Source organism: Centropristis striata, chromosome 24, assembly GCF_030273125.1.
Source record: "Centropristis striata isolate RG_2023a ecotype Rhode Island chromosome 24, C.striata_1.0, whole genome shotgun sequence".
NCBI lineage: Eukaryota > Metazoa > Chordata > Actinopteri > Perciformes > Serranidae > Centropristis > Centropristis striata.
This window is the reverse complement of record NC_081540.1, coordinates 22,214,948-22,240,468: the sequence shown is the minus strand read 5'-3', so window position 1 is coordinate 22,240,468 and position 25,521 is coordinate 22,214,948. Positions and strand designations below refer to the sequence as shown.

The following is a 25,521-nucleotide window of genomic DNA, read 5'->3' as shown; positions in this document are numbered from 1 at the left end:
CAGGTCTGGGCCATCCCACTCTGGCCAATGAAATTCCCGGGAGGCAGGGATGCCTGAATGTGTTGCCTAGCAACGGGAGCGAGGGGGCGGGGTGTACGCATGTATGTGTGTGTGAGGGAGAAAGGAGGGGGGGGGGGTGCGCTGAAACATGAGGAGGCAGTAGTCAGTGCAGCTGGCTGGATCTGGCAACGGCACGCCGCCATGCCACCGGCCAATTACCGAGCACGCTGGCAGAGCACGGAGGCAGTTGCCTAGCGACGATAACCGTGGAGATGTACAGGGCAAGATGGGGGAGGGAGAGGGAGGGTGATGGTGGTGGTGGTAGTAGTGGTGGTGCAGGAGGAGGAGAGGGAAGGGGGGGCACTAAGAGACCAGAGCCTGCAGCAGTACATAACCACTCAGCTACCGACTCCTCCAACGATACGCTGCCCCCGTCGCCTAGCAACAGAGCCCCCCCTCCTCCACCTCCTCTCTCCACTCCCTCAAGATGCCCTCGTACAAGTGGAGCAGGTGCACACTTCTCAAACACACAAACTGAAGGTTACTTTTTAATACAATGTTGCACCCAGTCGGACTGATTGGCAGTTTAAAATGGCAATCAGTAACCTAATCCACTGGATTAGCCCCAACTCAGCTCCATAATCTGATTATGCTCTGTTACTTTTGGATTACTTTGCCCGTAAAACATATAATATAGATTACGAAGCTAAGTGGATTATTTCTTCTGATTTAAAGAATCAGGATTGTGGACAGTGCTGTTGTTGATTATTTATTCTGAATAATCCAATTATTCAAGTAGAGCCCGACCGATATGGGACTAATTTTAGAGGTGAAAATTCACCGATAATTGATATGGTGGCCAATATCGTTTTTGCGCTTGAATGGAAATAGACCTTTTTTAATGTGCGTGCACCATTTTTTTACCACTCTGCAAAGGAAGAGAGCTACTTTCCCAAACATAAAACTATATTAAATATTTATATTGCTATACATTATACAATACAACAATGAACTGCATTGTCAGCAAATTCTATGAACGATAACAGAGAAAATAAAGACTAAATACGAATAAATAGCAAAATGACTAAAATATATTTTTAAAAATCACACCATCCATTTTCTGTATCATATATTGCGTAAAAAAAGTTTTCATGATGGCACATATCGGCCGATAATATCTGTCAACCGATATATCTGTCGAGTTTTACTTTCAGGCAAAAAATGCCTTTAAAAATGTTTTTGGGTGGAATCAAATCACATATTTCACATCCGTAATCTGATAACTGGGTGTTTCCTGAGTCACTGTAATCCCATTATGGGTAATCTGTTACTTCCGAACGCTCTCACACACACACACACACACACACACACACACACACACACACACACACTCAGTCCAGCCTCTCAGGTGCCAGTGCTAAAGTTAATTGCATTCCCTCCATTAGCCAGAGCCGAAGCAGGGCATTGGGTTCTCCGAGGTCATTAGAGGGGCTCCTGGAGAACGTTTTACAGGCTCCGGCCCACAACCAGCACTGCAGGGTTGGTGATGAGTGGAAGGTAGAGGAAGAGAGTTAAGAGAGAAGGATGATGGATGGGGGAAGTGATGGAGGAATAAAGGATGTTGGAGAAAGGCAGGAGGATGATGGAACACTGGGGCTGAAAGATGAATGTTGTTATTTCATCATTATTACCATCAACTACATATCAATAAACAAAATTGCACTCATGAATGTTATGATTGACCTTCTGAACTTCACAACCCATCGACAGGTTTGAAAGCCAGGTTTCCTTTAAAAAAAAAAAAATAATGATAATAATATAATAATAATAAAAATTAAACCATCTATCAGACCAAAAAAAGGAAACAATATTAATTTAAATATTAAATATAGAGAAATCTTAGTTTAAAACACACACAAAAAAGCAAGGCAAGTTTTTCCACACAGAAAGTGTTTGTAATCTTTACTCAGGCGGTTTTGTAAGTAATATTTATTTAATAGAACCACTTTTTTAATGAAAATACACAAGTAAATTGCCAATTCACTGATGTCCCTCAATTACACTTTAGTTGGAAATATCAACTAATTAAGCCAATGAACTGGTTTAGTGAATATTACTTGGAACAAATGATTCAATTTACATACAAAACTGAGGACACATAATAATAAACAATCACTAAGTAATGCACGACATGAACTACAATAACTGCTGTTTTAAAAGTAAAAGCACTGAATTCGTTTTTCTTTGTAGAATTTATATAGATGATTAAAATAATAATTACAGGGCAATCTCTTTTTTTCAGTGCAGTGATATTTTATCATAATTCTTTTATTCTACATGTCTCATTTACAAATGTGCCAAAAATAAACCTATGCACGAACCAGATTTGGTTAAAAACATAACATTTTGTGATCCTCGGCACAACTGGAGAACCATTAATGACTCAACTGTGACCAACATTCATGTGACAAAAAAGTGTGAAACTGTGAACTGTAAGCTGTTGACACAGACCAGAGAGGAGAGGACAAGAGAGGTTGGATGTTGAGGTTGTAAAAATGTTAATAGTTTTATGTATAGCAAAAAAATCTACCTACTGAACATAAGATGGTCAGTGTTTTCGTTCGAGTCAGCTTTCAGTTGAATTCATTGGACTTGCACTTATTTGGTTGGTGTAGATAATAAATAGAGAAGGGTAACGTTTTGAATGTTTAAATTGCTATATGTAACATTAAATCATAATCTTTTCAAATGTCAAACAATTAACTGGAAAATGGGAAGAAATATGCCACAAAAGCTAACTGGAGGCAGTATCAAAATGACCAAAAAAGGACACAAAGTGACCAAAAAAAGACACAAAATGACAGAAAAAGAACTAAATCACCAAAAAAGACACAGAATTATTAAAAAAAGACACAAAATTATTTAAAAAAAAAAAGACAGAATTATTAAAAAAAGACACAAAATTATTTTAAAAAAAGACACAGAATTATTAAAAAAAGACAAAATGATTTTCAAAAAGACAAAATTCCCCAAAAAAAGACAAAATTCCCAAAAAAAGTAATTAAAAGGGACCTTCCACACACAACACGGTAAAGTGCCATTCATATAAAACTCTTGGGGGCCACAAAATATCGTCAAGAGGGCGGCAATTGGTGAGACACCTGGTTTAAATGGTGATGTATCCAGGTAGGACAGTCTATTGGGGTGTAAAGAGCAATAAAGGCCGTAAACAATTAGTCTATTAGTTGGTAAGTCAGAGAAAGTTAATCAATTAATGGTTGAAGTTATTGTTCTTTAAAAAATTGTTTTAATCATGTGAAACAAATCATCCTTGGGTAAATTATCATAACTGGCCGATTAATAGTGCAGCAAATATTCCCCCTTTCCTTAGATCCTCACATCGAACAAGGAAAAACTTCTCAAAAAGTTACTTTTATGTGTCCCTTTTCAGTTGTTTTGTGTCTCTTTGTAGTCACTGTGTGTCTCTTTGTAGTTATGTGTCCCTTTGTAGTTGTTTTGTGTCTCTTTGTAGTCACTGTGTGTCTCTTTGTAGTCACTGCGTGTCCCTTTGTTGTTGTTTTGTGTCTCTTTGTAGTCATTATGTCTTATTATCTTTGTCGTAGTTAGACATCTGTCTGTGGTTTTGAGTCTCTTTATGGTTGTTTTGTGTCTCTAAGTTGTCATTTGGAGTCACTTTGAAGTTGCTTTGTGTCTCTTTGTAGTGATTCCATGTATCTTTGTGGTTGTTTTCTCCCTTTTCTAAGTTGATAGTTGATTTTCTTTTTTGGTGTCTTTGTACCAGTATTGTTGTTCTTTGTGATCATTTTTGATTGTCTTACTGTTTGGGACGTCTCTCATTTTAATGACATTTTTTAAATGAAGACCTGCCATCCATAGTCAGACTAAATACAATATGAGGACTCAATATGAATCCAGATGGGGGACACTTGAGATGATCTCCATTTTATTTCCTGATTGATTTGTTTTCTTTCCACCCCTTGGCTTGAATGGATATTTTGGATGGATATTATCAGTGGCACTTGTCTCCCAGTGCTGGCCCACTTGGCATGAAGTTTAAGCAGTTTAAGAAAAACTTCTCAAAAAGTTACTTTTGTTGGTAGCCGAAAAAAGTCCCAGACAGACCCATATATTATTCGTTCCCAAAGATGTTGAAAATATATCTTTTTATTACTATGCAGGCCAGGCCTGAAGTTCAATTTATAGAAAACAAGTGCAATATCAGGTCAGTTCAATATTTTCCTCAAGTCATTGGTCTCAGCTCAAACACAGAAAGAGAGAGACAGTGGCAAAAGAGCAAAGCAATAAAAAGAGTGTGAGAGTAGAGGAAGACGTTACGAGAAGAGTGATATAACGCGAAATATGGAAAGAACTAGAGGGAGAGAAAGATTAGGAAGAGGGAGAGAGAGAGGAACAGAGGGGAAAGAGCGAGAGCAGGCAGAATAACCCAACAGTCCTCGTGTTTTACCCGTTCCCTCACCCTGCCCAAAATCTAATTGTACCATTCCTTATCTGCTATAAGCCTATTCACAAAAAGCTCTACAGGGCACTGTCATTTCAACTCAGCCCGTCTAATTCCAGATTAAATCGTAGCCTTTTCTCCGTCGGTAATTTATGGAAATAACAACTAAGAAAAAGAGGATTTGAGTAATGACATCTTTAAACTTGTCAGGATAATGGCTCAGTGAATGGGGGAGCCTGTGGCACTGCTGTCTTTTTCTGAAGAGGGTCGCTCTACTGTACCTCCCCCCATTCCCTGTCTTCTGTCTTCATCTACTCTTTGTTTCACTCCACGTCACTATCTCCTCTTCTGCCGATTCTTTAGCTTTTGTGTTTTCTTTGTGTCATCTTATGTCGACCCCCCCCCTCCCTCTTTTATCATTCTACTTTCCCGGGTTGAAAAACAAGACAGATGCTCTTTGAGTGGATGCTTTTATCCGAAGCACCTTAAGTGACGAGGATAAGCTCAGGGGGAGGGGTTTCTCAAGAAATGGAGCCCTCAATGCTGCTATATGTTACATTAAATCATAATCGTATCAATTTTCAAACAATTGACTGGATAGAGGACGAAATATGCAACATTTGCTTAAATTATTAACCATTTAAATGGCAGTATTTTTTCTCCAGGTAGGGCAGTCTATTGGAGTATAAAGAGTAATGAAGTCCGTAAATCCTCCTATTGTTGTTGTTTGGTGTCTCTTTGTAGTTGTTATGCATCTCTCTGTAGTTTTGTCTCTCTTTGTAGTTGTTTTGCCCTTTTTGCTGTGTCTCGTTGTAGTCATTAGGTGTTTCTTTGCAGTTGTTGTGTCTCTTTGTAGTCACTATGTATCTCTTTGTAGTTGTTTTGTGTCTCTTTGTAGTCACTATGTGTCTCTTTGTAGTTGTTATGTGTCCATTTGTTGTTGTTTTGGGCCTCTTTGTAGTCATTATGTGTATCTTTGTCGTAGTTAGACATCTGTCTGTGGTTTTGTGTCTCTTTATGGCTGTTTTGTGTCTCTAAGTTGTCATTTGGAGTCACTTTGAAGTTGCTTTGTGTCTCTTTGTAGTGATTCCATGTATCTTTTTGGCTGTTTTCTCCCTTTTCCAAGTTGATAGTTGATTTTTATTGGTTCTCTTTGTACCAGTATTGTGTTTTTTGTTTTTTTTTATCATTTTGATTGTCTTACTGTTTGGGACGTCTCTCATTTTAATGACATTTTTTAAATGAAGGCCTGCCATCCATAGTCGGACTAAATACAATATGAGGACTCAATATGAATCCAGATGGGGGACACTTGAGATGATCTCCATTTTATTTCCTGATTGATTTGTTTTCTTTGCACCCCTTGGCTTGAATAGATATTTTGACTGGACAGTATCAGTGGCCCACTTGGCATGAAGTTTAAGCACAGATGTTGTGGACACGCCACACATGGGGTGAATCAATGATCGCGTGTCTGTGCCCTTTGTTCCAGTCACGCTGATGCCTCAACCTGTGGTGTGCACCACCGAGGGTGTGATCACACATACAGCGTGTTTTCTTCATTCCTAACATATAGTCATTGACACGTTGGCCTTATTTATATTCACACACCCCCAAAACACAAGTCAGCCAGAGCTTGTAAACAAGTGGCTTCTGAATTGGACAGCTCTGGTGATCTGTCAACCATTAAGTTTAGGGATTTAGATGGAAGGGAGCAAGAAAATTTAATTATGGTGCGTGTAACTTCATTAAGCATGATGGACGCTCTTTGCTGTATCTCTGCTGCTTTAAACATGTAAAGAAACAGCCAGTCCAGACTGCAGCCCAACATATGTTGAATTTGTTATTCCAAGCAAGAAAGATGGCTGCACTGTAAACCCCAGATGTAATTTACAGTGAGTCATACTGGATATTGCAATGCAATTTGGGAAAAAAACGTGATTACAGCACTTTAAGGGAATTTACTGTAAATTTACAAAGAAAAGTTAAATATCCAGTAATTTACAAAACTGTGAATAGTATTGTGTTGTAAATTTAAAAAGAATACAGCAATATACTGCACATTTGTTTCTAATAATACACTGTATTTCTGAAATACAGTATAAAAAATATGTGAAAATGCAGTAATTTCAAGGCAAAGCTGTAAATTTACATCTTAACTCTCTTAGGATTTACTTTTTTTTAGCTATTTTTTTTCGCAAAAAATGGAAACACATTGTTCTCACCTTTCCAACCAAAACACTCAAGAGTTTAAATTAACGCTCTGTATATTTGGTGTGAGCAAGAACTGGAACCAAATGGGAACTGAGCCCCAACCCTGCTAATTTAAACCACCAAACAGCTATTTTCTATTCAGTACTGGAATGAACAAATCCCCCCATAACCTGCATCCTAATATAACAATACTTTAAATAAATAAAAAAATATTCCACATGTTTAAATGATCCTATTACTACCCCTGAAATAAGAAGGTCTCCAACCTCAGATTGAGAACCAGTGACCTAGACTTACAGTATGGAACGCATAGAGGACGGGAGGGCCTGAAATAAACCTGGGAAATGGCAGCCTATCCAGGTCAATCCATCCATCACTGTGCAGTTACTCAGACGGAGGACAGCTCCCCGACAGGGGTCTGAGTGGTTTGGGATTGAGATGGAAGAGCGAGAGAGTTATAGCTCCTGAACCCTTCCCCCCTTCCTTCTTGAGAAGAACCTTGACAAGAAGGACCCGTCCTGGTTTGGCACAGGCAAGGTAGAAAGAGCAGGATAAGAGATATAGGGGGTTCTTAAATCATCACATTTTTATCTTGCATGGTGGTTTTTTTAAGAGGACCAGGCTTTAAACCTGCTCTGTGATTACTTGGCTGTTCTTTCTTTACGTTTCTTATCAATTCAAGCGCATTCTGTACTTGTTCCAAGAATGTGACGCAGGGGGATTTTCCTCAATTATCTTGAGTCAGGTTATCTAGGAATTCATAGAGCTGGCTGGCTGGCTGCCTGGCTGGAAGGTTGAATGAATAGCATGTATAGCTAGAAAGCAACCCACATTTGTATGTCTCTTTAGAGTGTCTCCCCTTTAAAGACCAAGCAAACTCTAATTTACATGTGTGATTGAGTGGCTGGGATTTCAGGGGAACTCCACTGTGTAACCAAATTGATAGAAAGCTCTTTCAGTTTCTATGTTCAGTCCAGACAGTCATGCTGTGTCTCCTTCGGTGTGCAACAGCCATTTAGCTTCAGGATTGAGTCATTTTAGCCTGTCACCAGCAATGAGTGTCAATCAGTTTTATTACCAGCAGGTGTATCAAGTGGCTACCTCTGGAAAGAGAAGCGCCCAAAGAGCTGCCTGACTGAAAGTGTCAAAGGGTCACTTATATCTGGAAAGTGTACCAGCTAATATTCTTATATTCAAAAACTATGCCTATTTGCAACCCATAGAATACAATTTTACAGGTACTGAATCAAAAAAATTAGGCAAGAATCAGTCCTGATTGGTCCAACTTGATAGCAGCTTGACTCTCAGTCGTGTAGATTACATTCACCTGATCTAATTATTGCATAATTTAAATTGCTAGGAGCTTTTAATACAGTGTGCGTATCGTTTTGTCTGATTCTTGCCTATGTACAACTCCATCCACATACAAGCATACACCAAATAATGGATATTTAATTTGGGCTGTGAGGGCAATTCCAAATTATTATATTGAATCAATCTTGAAGCTAAATGAGGATTGCACATTGAAGAGGCCTTTCAGAAAAAAAGTTGTTTACTCCTTTGTGCTGGGCATGCAAACTGAAAAATTAGAATTATTGATTCATGTGATGAAGAAAACTCTTATTGTGCCTGGAAAACCCAGAACAGCTGCACACTATTCCATCTCTTACAAATTGCTAAAATGAGTACGGCTTCTTTTTTGTTCAGTAAAAGCACTAATAGTAAAATTGCAGAATCAAAAGTGTTGCAAGGTTGGACAAGCTCGACAAAAAGAGACAAGGTGACACAGATTCTGTTTAGCCACAGTGTAAATTAGTTTGGGAGAGCCAGGCAATATGTATATTAGTTAATCAGTTAATTTATTTATTATGGGCATCACCATAGCATTAAAATGTTTAGAATCGATGCATGTACAAAGACTAGATGCCTGGTGTATGTGTATGTAGCAAAATGCTAATTTTTTCAAGACGACTTCAAGAAGCAGCAAGGACGACAGTCCCTTTTTAAATTAGCATCAGTAATCTTGCCAAATGCTAAGTTACTAGCTAAGTAGCTAAGTAGAGGCTAATTTAAGAGCACCAGTGTCAGGCAGGTTTGCTTCCTTTTCATTTTTGTGGCAACATTAAAGAGATTTGGACCGATAGGTTTGTTGCTGACATATTTTCAAGATGACATTCATTATCGTTAGCCATGAAAGATGAAGGCTAACGCTACTTTCTTTATATTATCTCAGTAAAGCTACGTGCTGCCCCATAGTAACTTTTAGTGTTATTTATTTAGATAGATTTTGGATACACACAACATTAAGAAACTGTTGGGGTGCTAGATGTTGTGTATATTCAAATAAATAAGATTAAAAATTACTTTGGGGCAGCAAGTAGCTTTATAGAGATAATATAAACAAAAAACATTAGCTCTGATGTTTTTAGGCTAATGATAATTTGTGTAATCTTAAAATGATGTCTGCTGCGAACTTAACAGTCATGGCATTGGTGATTTGATGTCAGACTAACTCCTCTTGATGTAGCTAGCTAGAGAGCTAGCGTTTGCGTACATTAGCCAACTTAAGATGTAACTAAATAACAATGTATTGTGTAAGTGAAGGTTGTGGCAGTATCATGTTATCAAGTGTTGCTTTTACAGGTCCCCCAGCGACATCTTTTAACTATCATCAAAATTAGCACTTAGTCTAGCCCTGGGGTGCCAAACTGATCCAGGAAAGGGTCAAGTGGCTGCAGGTTTTCATTCCAACCAAGCAGGAGCACACCTGACTTCACTCATCTAATCACCTGAGCTGTCTTCACTCGGTTGATTAGTCGTATCAGGTGTGCTCTTGCTAGGTTGGAACAAAAACCTGCAGCCACTTGGCCCTTTCCTGGATCAGTTTGAGACCTCTGGTCTAGCCCATTGGATGTAATGTTAAAGGTGCAGTATGTAATTCTGTATTTGATTCATTGAAATTGGAATTGACTCATTCTCAGGTTGTCAAATAGAAAGACCTGGGAATTAGACCTGGGAATTAGACCCTGAATTGCATTAAGTGTAACAGAGAAGGGGAAAGTAGACCCAAGCTTGCTCATCTGTCATTGGAGCATGGAGTGAAAAGGGGTGGGACTTAGGAAGGGTCCTTTATGACTAATTCTCACCTGTATGTGTCCTCTGATGGGCCTTTAGGTGGGAGCTCTTGGTGTACACCTTCCTGCAGCCGTTGAATTGACAACGGTGGATCCTCTTCTTGTTCTCCGGTAGCTCCCCCACCCCGATGACACACGCCGCCCCCTCCTCTTCATCCTTCATCCTCACCGGGAGTGTGTGCGCCGCCACCAGCCGCGCCGCGCTTAGCCCCACCTTCCTCGCCACCAGCTTCAAGGTAAGCGTTCCGTCAGCTGAGGCCGTCAGTGTCTGGTTGGGTTTGACGAGGTGGCGGCCCAGTTCTGGCGACGACGGGGGCGTCAGCGAGGTGACGGCGCTCAGTTGGGCCTGGTGGACCCCTTCCATCCCTTCCATGTTTTCCAATCCTTGGCCTTTAGGTTTGATGTCTCTTTTCATTGCACCCGTGGTGGGGAAATTCTTCCTTGTTGGGCAGAGGATAACTGGAGGTGGGCTTGGTGGCTCGGGAAGGCTTGGCAGGCTGGGGAGCAGGGCGTCCGACAGCTCTTCCTCGCCGTCCTCCTTCAGGTAGGCCGGAGTAAGTATGCCATCCAAGTCTTGGTCGAAGAGCTCTGACAGACGCTTGGGCTCCGTCTGCAGATAACGCTCTAATTCTAGGCAGGTCTGTAAGACAGAAAGAGGGAAATAAGACTCAGTTTCAATTCAGGTAAGTTCATGCATTTGGGCGTCTGCACTGAAAATGCCCCTCCTCACTCACAAATCCCACTTGACAATTTCAACAGCCATCAGATTATCCGATATGCCTTTACACACTGCGGAGAGAAAATCTGCATGGTGCCATCCACTCACCCAGACAGGCAACTTAGCAGCTCTGCCAGCTGTCACATGCGCACACGCACAGATAGCCACCAAGACAGCCAGGATTACCTGGCAGCTCCGGCTTGACGGCTGATTACACACTGATTGATTGCAACCGCTGTAGCGCGGAACGAAAAGCGAGCCGAGTGGATAGCAGGAGGAGAAGTCCTAAACTGAACAGAACTCCTATCAAACAACATTTTATAGAGCTTTGACAAGCCATGTGTGCACCGGCTTCCACTGAGCCAAGATAGGAAGATTTATTCAGCTGTAGTTATGGTCTGCTTCATCCCTATTACTCCAAACACCTCTCCCCTCGGAGGGCAAATAAAAGGCTACATCCCCCATTTGTGTGAACTGGCATCCTGAGAAGTCTATTACTTTACAACAAGCTGGCAAAAGGAGACCCAGCGAGGGGAAAGAGACGCTCCATGACCAAGGATGAAGCTATTATGTTTGAATGGACGGCGCCAGTTTGATCCCAGGGATCGTTGTGTTTCACTTGTAGCCACTAACCCATTTTGACAGCTGAGATGGAGGCTAGCAGCTCCACTGGGCGCGTGTTACTTGCCACTTCATTTGTGTGTAAATAGGCACTGACAGACAGAGTAGCTAGTTCCATTATCAGGAATAAGGTTGTACAGACTGAACACATCAGAGACATTTACAATCTCACACCCCTCCTTCTGCTTTCCTTGTTTGCACCTTCTAAAAATAAAACCGCACATTTTTTTTTTTTTTTTGAAGAGGGGGGGTCTGTCTGTTGCTAAGGGAGTGTAATTTCTCCTCTAAGTCATCTTCTTCCAGGAACAAAAAGGGATTTGGAGTTGTTTTTTGACTGTTTACAGTATTTGCATACTGACATCAAATTAAAAAAAGCTGTTTGCGACCACATCTACAGCTCGAAGTGAAGATAATGCGCCTCCCTCCACTGCACGCCTACATGTTTTTATTTTTTTGTCTGTGATGGCTTTAAAAAAAATCTTTCAAGCGCTATGTGAGAGGTCTCTACTGTCTCCTTGAAGGCCAGTGAATCGTGAATTAAATGAGAAGCTTTTTCTACCCTTTATTCTTTCTTTCAGAGCGCAATTAAATATTGAAGGCGTTGAGACATGATGAAGGGAATAGCATGCGCCGGCTCGTGAGGTGTACATGTATAGAAGAAAAAAAAACATGGCCAGCACTATCTTTGAACCCTTCCACCTTCTTCTCACTTGTGCCTCACCCCCTATCGATTCCCCCAAATCACCCTTTTCTCTCCCTCCTTTTCTTCTCATTGTCGTCTCCTCCTCTCCCAAGGTGAGGACTAATTATCCGCTAAAACCAGCCAGTTAAAGGGGACTTTATTCAGCAAAACGCTGAGGACTGCAAACCAAGGTGAGTGTGTCTGTGTGTGTGTGAGAGGGAGAGATAGTTCAAGGGAGCGGAAAAGAGGATAGAAACGGATAAGTGAGAGAGGGGCTGAGTGGAAGGTGAAGACGGAGAAGGAGGAGGGAGGAGGAGAATGATGGAGGGACAAGGTGAAGGAGGCAGGAGAGGAGAAGGGAAGGTGTTGACTTTATTTTCTCCGTGGGGGGTGAATCCTTTTTCGAAGTGTGACATTTGGCATAACAGGATCCTGTCAGCGGGCAAGTTACGGCCTCGCACTCGTAGAACTGGGGTCGTGCACACTGAATGTTAGGTTACGACCCACGGCGATATGCGAGGATGCTCTTGGATGCCAGTAGTGCGCACATACAGCGTACCTCTTTCTTTCCATCCGTCTCTCCCCCTTCCTTTCACCCATCACTCCATCATGACCCCCCCACCCCTTCCCCCCTACCACCCTCCTCCCCCAGGTGGTGACATTAACATTGTACCAGAGAAGGTCATGCAGTTGATCAGCGGTTCCTGTGTGTATAACGTGGAGCAGTGTGGGTGTACGTACTGTATGTGGCTGCATGTAATTATGCCAGTTTGTGTGTGTGTGTGCACATAATTTTGCAAGTGCATGTGTGAGCTGCATAATTATGCCACTCTCTGTGCAAGTATGCAGCTCCTGTGTGTGCGCGAACACCTACGCACATGCATAAAATCGTTTTATTTGCTGATCTTGTGGCCTAAAGTGAATGTGCAACTTGTGTGTGTGTGTGTGTGTGTGTAGGCAAGGAATAAAGAGCCAAAAGCATGGTACAATAGCCAAGATAAAGGAGGAGCGCTCATGGCCCGCTTCAGCTCTGTTTTGGACAAGCGCCGATCTGGAGAGCCAACATCAATTGGCTCCGCATAAAGCCAGGGTTCATTTCCTAAAAGGCTTTCGGGATGATTCCTTCATGTGAGCCAGGATAAGCTGAGACAATCCTATGGTGGTTCCAGCAACCCCAACTCTACCCCCAAACTGGGGGAAATAGCTTTGGTGGTGCTGGATGGTGGGGTGACCTGGGACCAGATTCCATAGTCAAGCTTCTTTTATTGTTGAGCATTTCCTTGGATCGAGGCAGTCATCACCATAGACATGGGATGAGAGTGACATTCAAATCAACACAGCAGAATGGTCAGAGTGGCGGCCATTTTTATGTGTACTGTTGGCTTTACAAAGAAGCCGACACATTCTCATCACAACTCCTCAGACAGGGACAGTGTCACTTCCATTAGTTACGTGCATAATGGCTTTCCAAAATAAACTTTCATGTTTACAGGAAATGGTTAACTTGAAGCAACGTAACCACTTGGCAAAAGTTAGGATAAATGAACAGGGTTGGGCTTAAACACAACAATTCCACGCTTAACTACTGGACGTAGTTATTCAGGTTCAAAAAACAAAGTGGACTCTTGGTTTCTTGGGTCAATCTGGTTTGATTGACCCACCCATATTACACAATAGCATTATTTACGGTCTCCCCTCCACCAACCCTTCAAAAAATACAATATGTCCAAAACTCACCCACTCCCGCTCCCGAGAACGCATCACACCCATCCTTCAGCACCTTCACTGGCTCCTTATCCAGCACTGAATCAATTTCAAGATACTACTCATCACCTACAAATCCCTCAATAATCTTGCTCCCCCATCGACTACCTCAGATCTTCCGATGTCAACCTTCTGACCTCCATCACCAGGACCAAGCACCGCACCGTTGGAGACAGAGCCTTTTCCACTGCTGCCCCGACCCTCTGGAACTCCCTCCCTACATACATTCGCAACTCAGACTCACTCCACGACTTCAAAAATCAACTCAAAACCAACCTTTTCAAGATAGCTTACAAGACAAACTTGAACTCATGAACTCTCATTTCTGTTTTGATCTCTGTATTTTGTTTTTGTTACAATGTGTTGTGTAAAGCGACTTTGAGTACCTGCCATAAAAAAGATCTATTAAGACCAATCAAGAAGAGTTGTTTGAACCATATTGCGACCATATTTAGTAAATTATGAGTAACTCTCATGTAGGGCTTGTCACCTGATACCTTTAAATGTATACAATGCAGCATTTTCCTTAACAACATATAGAGTCAAAGAAAGACTAACCCTCTCGATCACCAACTTGACCCACTGGAAGTCTGTATCTGCAGAGACCCTGCATCCTACCTGTATTTTTTTTACGTTTCTAGGTGCACGAAGCTATGCAAAAACAATGTGCAGAAAAAAGAAAATAAAGCGAGGCAAAAACCAAGCTCATTTCAGAGGAATTCTGGTGTTCGCTTTCACTTTCCTTGAGCAGAGAAGGAGGGGCCAAGTTTGAATGCTGTGTTTACAAACAGTAAGCGACACTTCCTGCATGGTATGCCTTTAAGGTATCAACCGAAATAACACGATTCTTTTTGTATCCTGATCTACGAAAAGACAGCAAATCACCACAAGGGTTCTTTGATTTAATTTGACATTTGATTGGCCCTCTACAGCTACAACTACAAGACATACAGTCCTTGGTGTGCTGGACGGATTCTATACTATCCCACATGCCTGTGGCGTCAAATAAAAATATATGTAGTAGTCATGGTATTTTTGCAACTCTATGCTTTCATTCACATTATGGGCATTGAACGAAGTAGGAAAAAGGGAATCAAATAGTATCTATTGACATTGGTATCACTTAAGGCACAGTCATTTTTAAACTATCCCCGGCCCTCCTTTCAATGTCTCATCTAATTGGTTGAGCAGTGAAAGGTTAGAACTAAATAAGGTCACAGTTGACACTGATTGAAGTTTGAGCAGTGAGGCATCAAATCGAAGCGGTAGCATTACTGCAAGGTGATGTTGCTTTCGCCACAAGATTAAAATTAGTATGACTGAGCTTGCTGTGCACTGTCTGATAGCTTTCATCAAAATGTATTGTCACTATAAGGCAGCAAGTAATGATCTTCAATGAGGTTGATTTGTTTGTCCAAAAAAACCACCAAATGTTGACATTGATCTTAATAAATTACATTTATACCCAATTACCAATAGTTGACTACATTTCCCAACCTACATTGGCACTTTTTGTAGTTTTCTTGCCATACCCAATGTTATTTCCAAGAACGATTGACCTTGCCAGGCGTCAAGAATGTTTAAAAAATGGTCGATCTTTTATTAGGACAATGAAAATCAGTTGGTGGCAAGTATGGTCCAGGTGGAAATGAAGGTCCACTTTCAGTTTCATTTGTGATTAAATGTTTAGAAAGTGCACAGTTCAGCAGCGTTTAGTGCAAATTGTGCATGGGTACAGGACTTTTTTCCTCTACATACTGTTTATCCCCCTACTCATACATAAACATTTATCCTATTTGTGGAAGAATCAATGACAAAAGCACAAGACTCAGCAGCCACAGCAGTCTTTACTCAAATCGGGACAACATGGAGGAAGGGTTGGGGTTAGGGTCTGGTCACGGCACAGTTTTAGGTCCCCAGTTGTGCTTTTGTCATGAAAAAACCTATGAATATTTCAACAAAAAGGAATAAAAAGGAAAAATGGCAGATACAAATGCACTTCTTATTCATTTCCATGCACAACCACACATGCAGAACACACCTCAGGTTAGTGAGGCTTAAAATACAGCAGGTGTGAGATATATTCGCTGATCACAAGACACGGCTGAGAGCTGTGAACCAGTCCCGATTCACTAACTTTCATTTCATTCTCTTGACTTTTAAGTTATAAAAAGTCTCTCTCCTCTGTGTTTCGCCCTTCCTTCCCTCTTCCACAGGGCCCTTGGCCTGGCAGCTGATCCTCTCTCCTCCCTTCACATTTGGCCTGCGCCGAGCCGCCTGCCATCACCATCAAAGCACAGGCTGCCTCCCAACTGTTAGCACCCCGCTACGTCGCTAATAAAAAGCCTGGGTTATAAATATGAACAGAAGAGCATGCATAATGCCCTAAAGGAAGGCCCAAAACACCACTAAACAGATAAATGTAATGGGGTGGATACGGCTCATTAATTTTAGGATAATCGTGTTTAGTTTTTACAGATGCCGTGATAGAGACAAGGTGCTATGAATAATATTCAGCGCTGATGCTAGCAGGGTTGAAAAGGGCAGGACTATGAGGGGGCCCTGAGCTGGAGGGGGTGATGCAGCACTATTGTTAAATGCACTGACTTTAGTGGGGGTGCTGTCACATCTTTTCAAAGATGACCCATGATTCCCTGCAGCAGCTTCCTTGCAGGGATGCATCATTCAGGATTATGTCAATTTTTTTATAATCTTTTGTGTGTGCTTTTAATTGAGATCTTATAATACTGTCATTATACAGCCAGACGAGGTATCCCCCTTTTATACTCTTTATGCTAAGCTAAGCTAACGGCTGCTGGCTCCAGCTTCATATTTCCTATGCAGACATGTGAGTGTTTGCTCTTCTAAAACAATTCAAGAAAATACAAATATTAGCAGTTCCTTTTTGTCTCTTTGAAGCTGATTTGTGTCCCTTCGAAGCTGTTTTTGTTGTTTTTTGTAGTCGTGTCGTGTGTCTTTGTTGTTTTGTCCCTTTTCATAGTTGTTGTGCGTCTTTCTCTGTCTCTTTGCAACTGTTTTAAATCTCTGAGTTGCTTTGTAGTCTTTTTGTTGTTACACAGTCAGACGTGTATTCCCCATTTACACTTTATGCTAAGCTAAGCTAATGGCTTCATATTTCCTATGTATAGGTGTGAGTGTGTGCTGTTTTAAATCTCTGCAAGAAAGTAATTAACTTCTCTAATATTAGTAGTTTCTTTGTGATCTTTGTAGTCACGTATGCAATTTGTGTCCCTGTGAAGCTGTTTAGCATCTTTTTGTAGTTGTAGCTTCTTTTTAGTCATGCTGTGTCTCTTTGTAGTTGTTTTGGCCCTTTCATGGTTGTTGTGAGTCTCTCTGTCTCTTTGCAGCTGTTTTTTTATCTCTTTGAAGTTGTTTTGTTTGTAGTCTTTCTGTCATTATACAGCAAGACGAGGTTTACACTCTTTATGCTAAGCTAAGCTAATGGCTGCTGGCTCTGGCCTCATATTTCTCATGCAGATATCTGAGTGTTTGCTATTTTAAATCTCTGCCAGAAAGTAAATAAGCTTTCTAATATTGTATCTCTTTGTGATGTTGATTTTTGATGCTCTCACCACAGCAAAACAGTATTTGCGAACAATGTGTTTTTGATTGTTACCATCATTTTCCACAAATTGTAAAAAGATTCTTTTTCAGCACCAACATGACATTTTGATTACTTGGTTCGGCCATGTTTATATCTAGCAGGGGGCTCGATTCTTCATTTCAAGAGTGAATAACATTAACGTCATGGATGAATTAACATTCGCATCTCTAGCTGCTCTTCCTTTTGTTGTTTGACATTCAATACTTCGACAGTGTGTTTATCGCTTGTTGCATGCTTTTATTTAAAATCGCACAATGTCAGTGGTCACGGAAAATAATAGAGGCTTGGTTTGATTCACAGGGTGTGAATGCATGGGTGGATTATGAGACAATGGGCCCCTGGGCACAGACATGAAAAAGGCCCTAGCATCCCTCCTACATCGGAGCAAGACACAGGGATGTTACAGTTGTTTCAGCTCCTTCTGTTGTTTTGTGTGTTTGAAGTAGTTATTCATCTCTATGGTTTTCTGCCATTTTATGGTCTTTTTGTGGCATTTTTTTCAGTTGATTTATGTCTCTTTGCAGTTATGCCTCTTTGTAGTAATTTGGGCTTTTGACGTTCCTTTGTGTATCTTTGTAGTCATTTTGTGTCTCTTTGTGGTTGATTTGCCCCATTTGATAGTTGTTTTGAGTCTCTTTGCAGCTGTTTTGTATCTCTTTGAAGTTATTTTGTGTCTCTTTGTATATCTTTGTAGTCACTTTGTAATTGCTTTGGTCTTTCTTTGTTATTTTTTGGGCTTTTTAATCATCTCTGTAGCTGATTTGTGTCCCTTTGAAGCTGTTTTGCATCTTTTTGTAGTTGTTTTGGTCTCTGTAGCCATGTCATGTCTCTTTGGTGTTGTTTTGTCTCTTTTCATAGTTGTTGTCAGTCTTTCTTTGTTTCTCTGCAGGTGTTTCATATCTATTTGAAGTTGTTTTGGTTTCTTTGTAGTCTTTTTGGGTCCCTTTGAAGTTGTTTTGGTTTCTTTGTAGTCTTTTTGTGTCCCTTTGAAATTGTTTTGGTTTCTTTGTAGTCTTTTTATGTCCCTTTGAAGTTGTTTTGTGTTTCTTTGTGGTTAATTTGAGTCTCTTCCTTGTTGGTATGTGTTTCTTTGAGTGGGGCCCCCTGACACTTTGGGCCTCTAGGCCTGTACCCAGTCAGCCCATTAAGTAATCCATCCATATGTGAATGCAATGCCACTACTATAAGAAATGAATCCTAGTCTTACCCTTTAGGTAAAAATGCATTACAATCACATCAACAGGAACGCACTGAACCATATAACGAAATTGTCTTTTTTCTTATCTTTGATTTCATTTTCATGACTCACTGTTAAACTTTACCGACTGTTTACAGCCATCTTTGTTATTGCTGTTTGTAATTCAGCACCACACTTGGCACTTTTATCGAAGCAAAACTTTGGGTTTAATTCAGAGAGTGTGTACATGCTGGTGTGTCTCTGCATGTGTGTGTGTTATCCTGCCATAGTGTGGTATAGAGCCTATGTCTCCCATTGATCTGGTGAGCCAGGCCAAGCCATCACTTTGAGGTGACAGCTAAATGACCAGTAGCCCCAGGCACTGGCCATCTCGCCAACAGCCTTGTGTGCCTAATCGATACGAAATGATACCGTGCAGGAGCTCATCAGCGGTGGCCGTCGCAGCTGACAGAGACGGTAATCTATAGCTTCACTGAGCAATACTTACACAGCACCCCCCCCATACACACACACACAAAATCTCAGAAAACCACCCCCTCCCCTTTAAGCTGCCCGTTGGGGTTTTTTCGCTCCTTCCCGTGTACTCACTAAGAGCTCGGGCCCCCAGATTTCAGACTCCTTGGAGAGCGGCATGGCGTCATCGGTGGATCCCAGTTGAGCGGGGGGAACCTGCCTACAGGGCTAGGAGGGGTGGGGAAGATAACGCTTCATTTTCCTCGATCTGAATAGCACAGCGCCCTCGCTTCACCCTGTTATTCTCAGCGGAGAGAGCGGCAGGGGGTGCGGTGTTTGGCCGGAGGGATCTCGAGAGCTCCTGATGCCCCGACGGGGGCTCCGGAGCAACGACGCAAAGGAGACGGAGGGAGCAGAGACACAAAGGGAAAGAGCTAGAGGGGAGAGACTGAGCTAATTTATCTGCTTTCCCTGAGAGAAGCAAGAGACAGACAGGTGATAGATGAAGAAGCAAGCTATGCAAAGAATTATGTTTCTCATTTGGAGAGGAAAGTTTGCAGAAAGTGTACGGGGTGGCGTCTTCTTTAAGTGCATAAGCAAAAATTACCCTGCAGATTAGAAGAGAAGAAGAGGGAGAAGCAGGAGACAGGAGTCCTCCTCCTCTCCACTGACTAACAGCTCCATCTCTCCAGGCAGCCAAGCCTCACCTAGCTTCAGATAACAACGCCACAGAAACAGCTTAATTACACACACGGCCTTATCAGACGACATTAGCCTCACAGTAATAATCAGGGCCGCCGTCAGCCTCTCCGTCAAAGCCTGGCAACGCAGCACCTTGAGGAGGTTTTTACACAGCGCGGGCTTCGGGCTGATAACAGACACTGCCAGTTGTTAAATCACAATTTGCTGACGGAGTTTGAGGGAATAATGCACATATGGTTGTAAACCTGACACCTCCTTTGCACACAGTCAATTTTTGTTTGGATTGATGCGCTAATAGACACTTGAAACGGTTTTCAGGGAGCGGACTTAATTGTGTTTAGTTGGATTAAATGCTTTGATTTACATTTTATGCACTTCAGCTGACACTTTAATTCAAGTCTTTAGTTTGTTTTTCTCGGACACGGGAATTGAACCTGTGATTGTTTCTGCTGCCGAATAGCTTGAAGAGCATTTTGAGGTAAGACGTCTCCCCACTAAGCCATCAGTTACTGGTGGTTTACGCGACATGTGTATGTGTGTTTGTGTGTGATGGGGAATCTTCAAAGCACCTTTCATCTAGCGGGAAAGCTACAATGATGGAGCACTCAGAGCGCAAAAACCTGTGACCTCTGCTTAATGGAGCGGAAAGACATTTCCCATTGCCTTCTCCGAGCAGACACAACAGAAAACCACACAGCCGCATCATCCCCGACACTGGGGACCTCCTCTCTGACTTCCCATAGCACAACATGGACGTAAATATGAAGAACCTATCCGTAAAATGATATGTTGGAGCTCAAGTTGTGGATGGATTACTGAACAGGCTCAGGGGCCCAAAGTGTCAGGGCCAACCCAGGACTTCAAATAAAAACTGTCATATTAAAGATCACTGTACCAACCAGGAACAAAACATAAACCAAGTGCAAAGCGGCACAACAACCACAGAAAAGAGACCTGGACCAAAGAATTACAAGGTGTCACAAAAACAATTACAAAGAGATACAAAACGACTATAAAGAGACACAAAAGAACAACGATGTATGGAGGAAAAAACCACCACAGACAAAAAATAACAGCATGAAGGCCAAAACAATTACAAAGTGACACAAAACAACAACAAGGAGACATAAAAATGACTTGAAAGAGTTATAAAATCACTACAAAGAGACATAGAACAACTACAAAAGCAGGCAAAATAACTACAGAAAAATAAATAACTAGACCATTATGTTACAAGGTGACACAAAACAACATAAAATGACCACATAGAGACAGAACTATGTAACTATGTAAGGGGGCAAAACAACCACAGACAGATAATAACTGCAAGAAGACCAAAACAACTGCAAAGTGACACAAAACAACAACAAGGAGACACAAAGTTACTTCAAAGAGATATAAAATGACTACAAAGAGACACAGAACAACTACAAAAAGGGGCAAAACAACCACAGATGTAAAGTAACTAGACCAAATCAATTACAGAGTGACAAGACACGACAACAAAGTCAGGCTGGAGAAATCAAATATCACAACATTTTGATCAAATACCTATGATTTTGTAGGGTTGACTATTGACAAAACATTACTCTCACTGTCAATGGGGGTACATCTGAAGAAATTAAAAAAAAAACGTCTGAGTGGCACCATTAGAGAATTGACTCAGAAATGACAGAGAAACAGCACACTTAGAAAATCATCTGTGTGGGCGCCGACAGGGATTTCATGGTGCATTCGTTTGCACTTTGTAAACGAAGAAAGAAGAAATTCAAGCTGTTGTTTATAAATAGGCCTACCCTTTTGCCCTAACCACCTACTATAATGCAGAAGACAACACATTTTACCCTTATTATGATATTAGAATATCCAAAATTGAAGAAGACATTTAGTCTCATATCACAATATCAATGTACTGCCAAGGCCTACAACAAAGACATGAACAACATGAACTAAACATCTATAACATGTGAATCTACTCCTTTACAAGAGATTTGTTGGGCCTTTGGGTGTCTGAGCCCAGGGGCCGATTGTCTTATAATCTACCCAAGGTTCACTCAATGGAAGTCTATACATCTACAGTTCCATGACCGAAGGAACTGACCGAAAGATGCATAAATCCTGGTTCCAGCTTCCCAAATGATGCTGCTTCTCTTCTCCTTCAGTATTTTGTACGAAAATACAAAAAAAACTGCCGTCACATTTGAATAATCCATCTCTCCACCCAGACAAAGCCACACATGTATCCTCTAAACGCCAAAAGTAGCTCGGCAAGTAAACAGATTGAAGTCGCGAAGATCTGCCGACCTTGAGCGTGATACAGACATTATTAAGAGGTCTTAAACTCGGGATACAACAAGTGCACCGCGTATAAAGACCTTTGCTGCTCCATCTAAATAGCTTGTGACAAAGTGTGGAAAATGTCTTTGTTCTGGTATTAAGTGGAGGATCGGAGAGGTGAGGGTGAAATAGGATAGAGGAGAGGAAGAGAAGGAGCATCTCGAGACTGGGTGATGGAGAGGAGGATGAGATTGGAGGGAAGAGGAGAATAGCAGGGCATGGAGGATGGAGGAGGGGTATAATCCCGACGAGTGGAGCCGTGTTGCACTCGCTGGGGAGGGGAACTCTGTCTCTCTTTAACTGGATTTGGGTGAGCTGCTGTTTATCGGCGTATGAGTCGCCAAGCCCTCCCTCTCAGCTGTCAAAACCATCCTAATCTAATCAGGAGACATTTCAGCCATTTGCTTTCAACACGGGAGGGAGCAGAGTGCACATTGGACATGTTTGTGTGTGCGGGTACACCAGTATATATATGTGTGTGGGTGGAGGGGGGTCGGCGACAACAGTGGTTTTACACCGGGGTTAGCAGCTTGCAGCAGGATTTGGGGAGTCTGCGCTCCGGATGTGGGGACCCCATTGTGTGCGGCAGGCTGGCTAATCTTCATTACCGCACACAATGACGGGGCAAGAGAATGGGGCCTTGGCTGGAAAAAGGCACGGAGAAACAAAAGAGCGGCGAGCAGCGAAAAGAGAGAGAGGGGAGGAGGGCCGAAAATAACAGAGGGGGAGAGATAAAGGGAACAGTGAAGCGGAAAAACTCCGCTTCCTCCTCATACAGTGGCAGTCAGAGCGGGCCGCTCGGCACCCCAATCACGTCCACAAACCGTGAAGTGGGACTGTGGCGCCGTGCCCGCGCTGATAAGAACCAAAATGGTTCATTCTTACATGCTTCTGTATGGCTAAATAAGAAGCCGTGGCTGTTTTTTTGCCTGTCAGGTCTGTGTTTTTGCCATGCAGGTGTTGTGTAACACAGTTTCAGGGTTTGTCAGTCACCAAACCTCGGGGTTAGCGAGGGAGAAAAGAGGGGGAGCAAGAAAACAAGCAGGGAAAGCAGGTCAGTGGCACAGTCTCGCAAGGCCAAGGTGGATTAGCTCGGGGTCGTGCCAGAAAAGTGTGTTTGCGGGGGAATCTGAGCGGTTACGCAAGAGCGTGTACATCCCGGTGACTTTATGTGTATCCGAGAGCGTGCAAACAGGAGGTGGGGCGCTGTCGTTTCCGTCTTTATTCCCACGGCAGTGCTTTCAAAACAAACCTGAGCGACAAAGATTAGCCCAAGCCGCTTAAAATATTGAAAGACGTCTCCTTCGCCACAGCTACCGTCGCGGGCTCTCCTCCGAGAGATAGGGTGGAGAGAAAGGGAGTTGAGGTTGGACGAGGATGGGGCGGAGGCGGCGCTGAACCTGCTCACCCCTCCGTGCTGGAGGAAGCGTAAGCGGAGTGCGAGGACTTTTCACCCCAATTTCATTCTGACAATGTACAGCTGCTGGGTGGATGGGAGAAGAGATGCGCTGAGAAAGGTGTTAGGCACTCATTGACTTTGGCCTTTAGCTTTATGTGTTGTGTGTGCGCACTCTGACTGCTGTCCCACATTCAGTTTGAGAAAGCGGGTGATTACAGGGCAAAGGGTAACACCCAGAATAAAAGCAACGTTAAGATTCGGGGTTAAAGTTTAAAGGCTGGCAAATTACTGTGTTTTAAATTAATGGGAGGTCGTGACAGTTACAGTAAAACATATGCAACATAAGAGTGCACACACACATACAGTATACACACCAGCTGCTCTGCTGAATATTCAAGAGACTGCCACTTTACTTTTCTGATGCACACACAGGTATAAACACACACACACACATAAACCCAATAAACTCTTTCTGTGAAGCTCTCTCTGTCTCTTTCTCGCTTATACACACATACACACACCAATGAAAATTATTGATGTGCTCTCTTATAAAACAGTGGCTGCTCCCTAAAGTATTCCTGGCAACATCACAGGCTGAAAATAGCTGCCGACCCAAATAACTTTCCCCGCCGGAACGAAGACGGAGCCAGACCACAGCCACCGGCGACTGGCTTTACTAATTGGCATCATTTTACAATGAAATGATATCTGGGGCAAAAGAGTGAATAACACATAGCAGTAAACTGGAGAGCAGGAGGATGTGCTGTCTAGCCACGCAAATGCTTGCGAGCGGGGAGTGATTTGAGGGAGGGAGGGTCGGAGGACGGGGATGCCTTCGTTCTTGTTAGCATAAGTTATCAAATTCTCTTCCCTGAAAATACGCAAGGGGGAATTGGGTCGTGAAACATTTATGTGACACCATCAGTTTAGTTAAAAGATGGGAAAAACATCTACAGCAGGGGTTCTTAAATGTTTTTAAGTCATAAACTGGTATTTGTATCACAGATCCCCATATGGGTAGTTTGTTTTTTATTGATTTTACCATTGCATGATGGAATTCATTGCACTTGACATTGTCAGAAACCCCTCAAGGGCTCCGCTTTGAGGTAGCTGCCACGATCACATTGGCTCAGTCTGAAGGGTGAAAACACACACATGCAAAAAATACAAATCATATGAATATTTGCAGTCAAATGCCGATGCAATATTTCAACTGATTTACAATGCAAATCTTGGCATCTTCTAACGATCAAGTTTAGATTTGAATAGCAACCTGCTATTCTGCCTCAAAACAAGCTTATTTATATGGGAAGTTAAAATATCTGGCCTTAACTGGCATTGCAAATACTCTTTTTATAAGCTCAATCAAAAAAGACTGCATCAGAGATTTTATGAACAGATGACAAGACTTTACCTCCTGAAAATTCACGTTTTAAGTGGAGGTCCTAGACAATTTTTTTAGATAACTATCATGCAATGCAAGCACGCATTTTCGATATATAAAATGTATATACAATAACTTATTTCACCAAACAGACTGTTAAACAACAAAAAAGGTCCACTACATGGCAAAAGGGTAGGCCTTTATAAACAACAGCTTGAATTTCTTCGCGTTTACGAAGTGCAACTGAATGCACCATGAAGTCCCTGTCGGCACCCACACAGAGGATTTTCTAAGTGTGTTGTTTCTCTGTCAACTGGCAACAGGTAAACCACCCAGACTTTTTATTTTATTTCTTCACCCACAATGACAGCACATTATGGTGAAAATCGGGACAATTTGCAAGTGAATGTTAAAAATATTTTCAAGTTTTACAGATATCGGTTACAATAGCTACAATTGAATATCCAGAATTCTTTTAAATGGCCCAATTCTTTGTCTTTGCCTAAGGCCCTGCACTTATGTTAGCCCACAATATTGCACCAAATCTCCCAGTTTAGACTGAAAATCACCAACACATCCTGTGAACTGCCCACACTCACATGCAAGTACTGTACATACAGGGAGAAATAGAGGGAGGAATAAACACAGATGTCTTTTGGCAGCCCAAATCTTAATTAGCACCAGGAGATTCATCTAATCAAAGGGTTGCCAGCCCATCATTAAGGCTAAAACACACACTAGTCTCTTCACATACCAGAACAGAACAATGGGAAACAGAGGTAGGCTGTCACGCTGATGAATGGCTCTTCC

General features: G+C 42.0%; 1 protein-coding gene across 1 annotated transcript in view; it reads right to left on the bottom strand.

Annotated features, from left to right (window-relative positions):
* The window catches only part of LOC131963043 (Krueppel-like factor 7), a 50,936-nt gene that overhangs the window by 13,283 nt on the left and 12,132 nt on the right, over window positions 1-25,521 (bottom strand). The window contains exon 2 of the mRNA XM_059328179.1: window positions 9,841-10,468. Coding sequence (XP_059184162.1) covers window positions 9,841-10,468 — 628 coding nt within the window. The remainder of the gene's footprint in view (window positions 1-9,840; window positions 10,469-25,521) is intronic.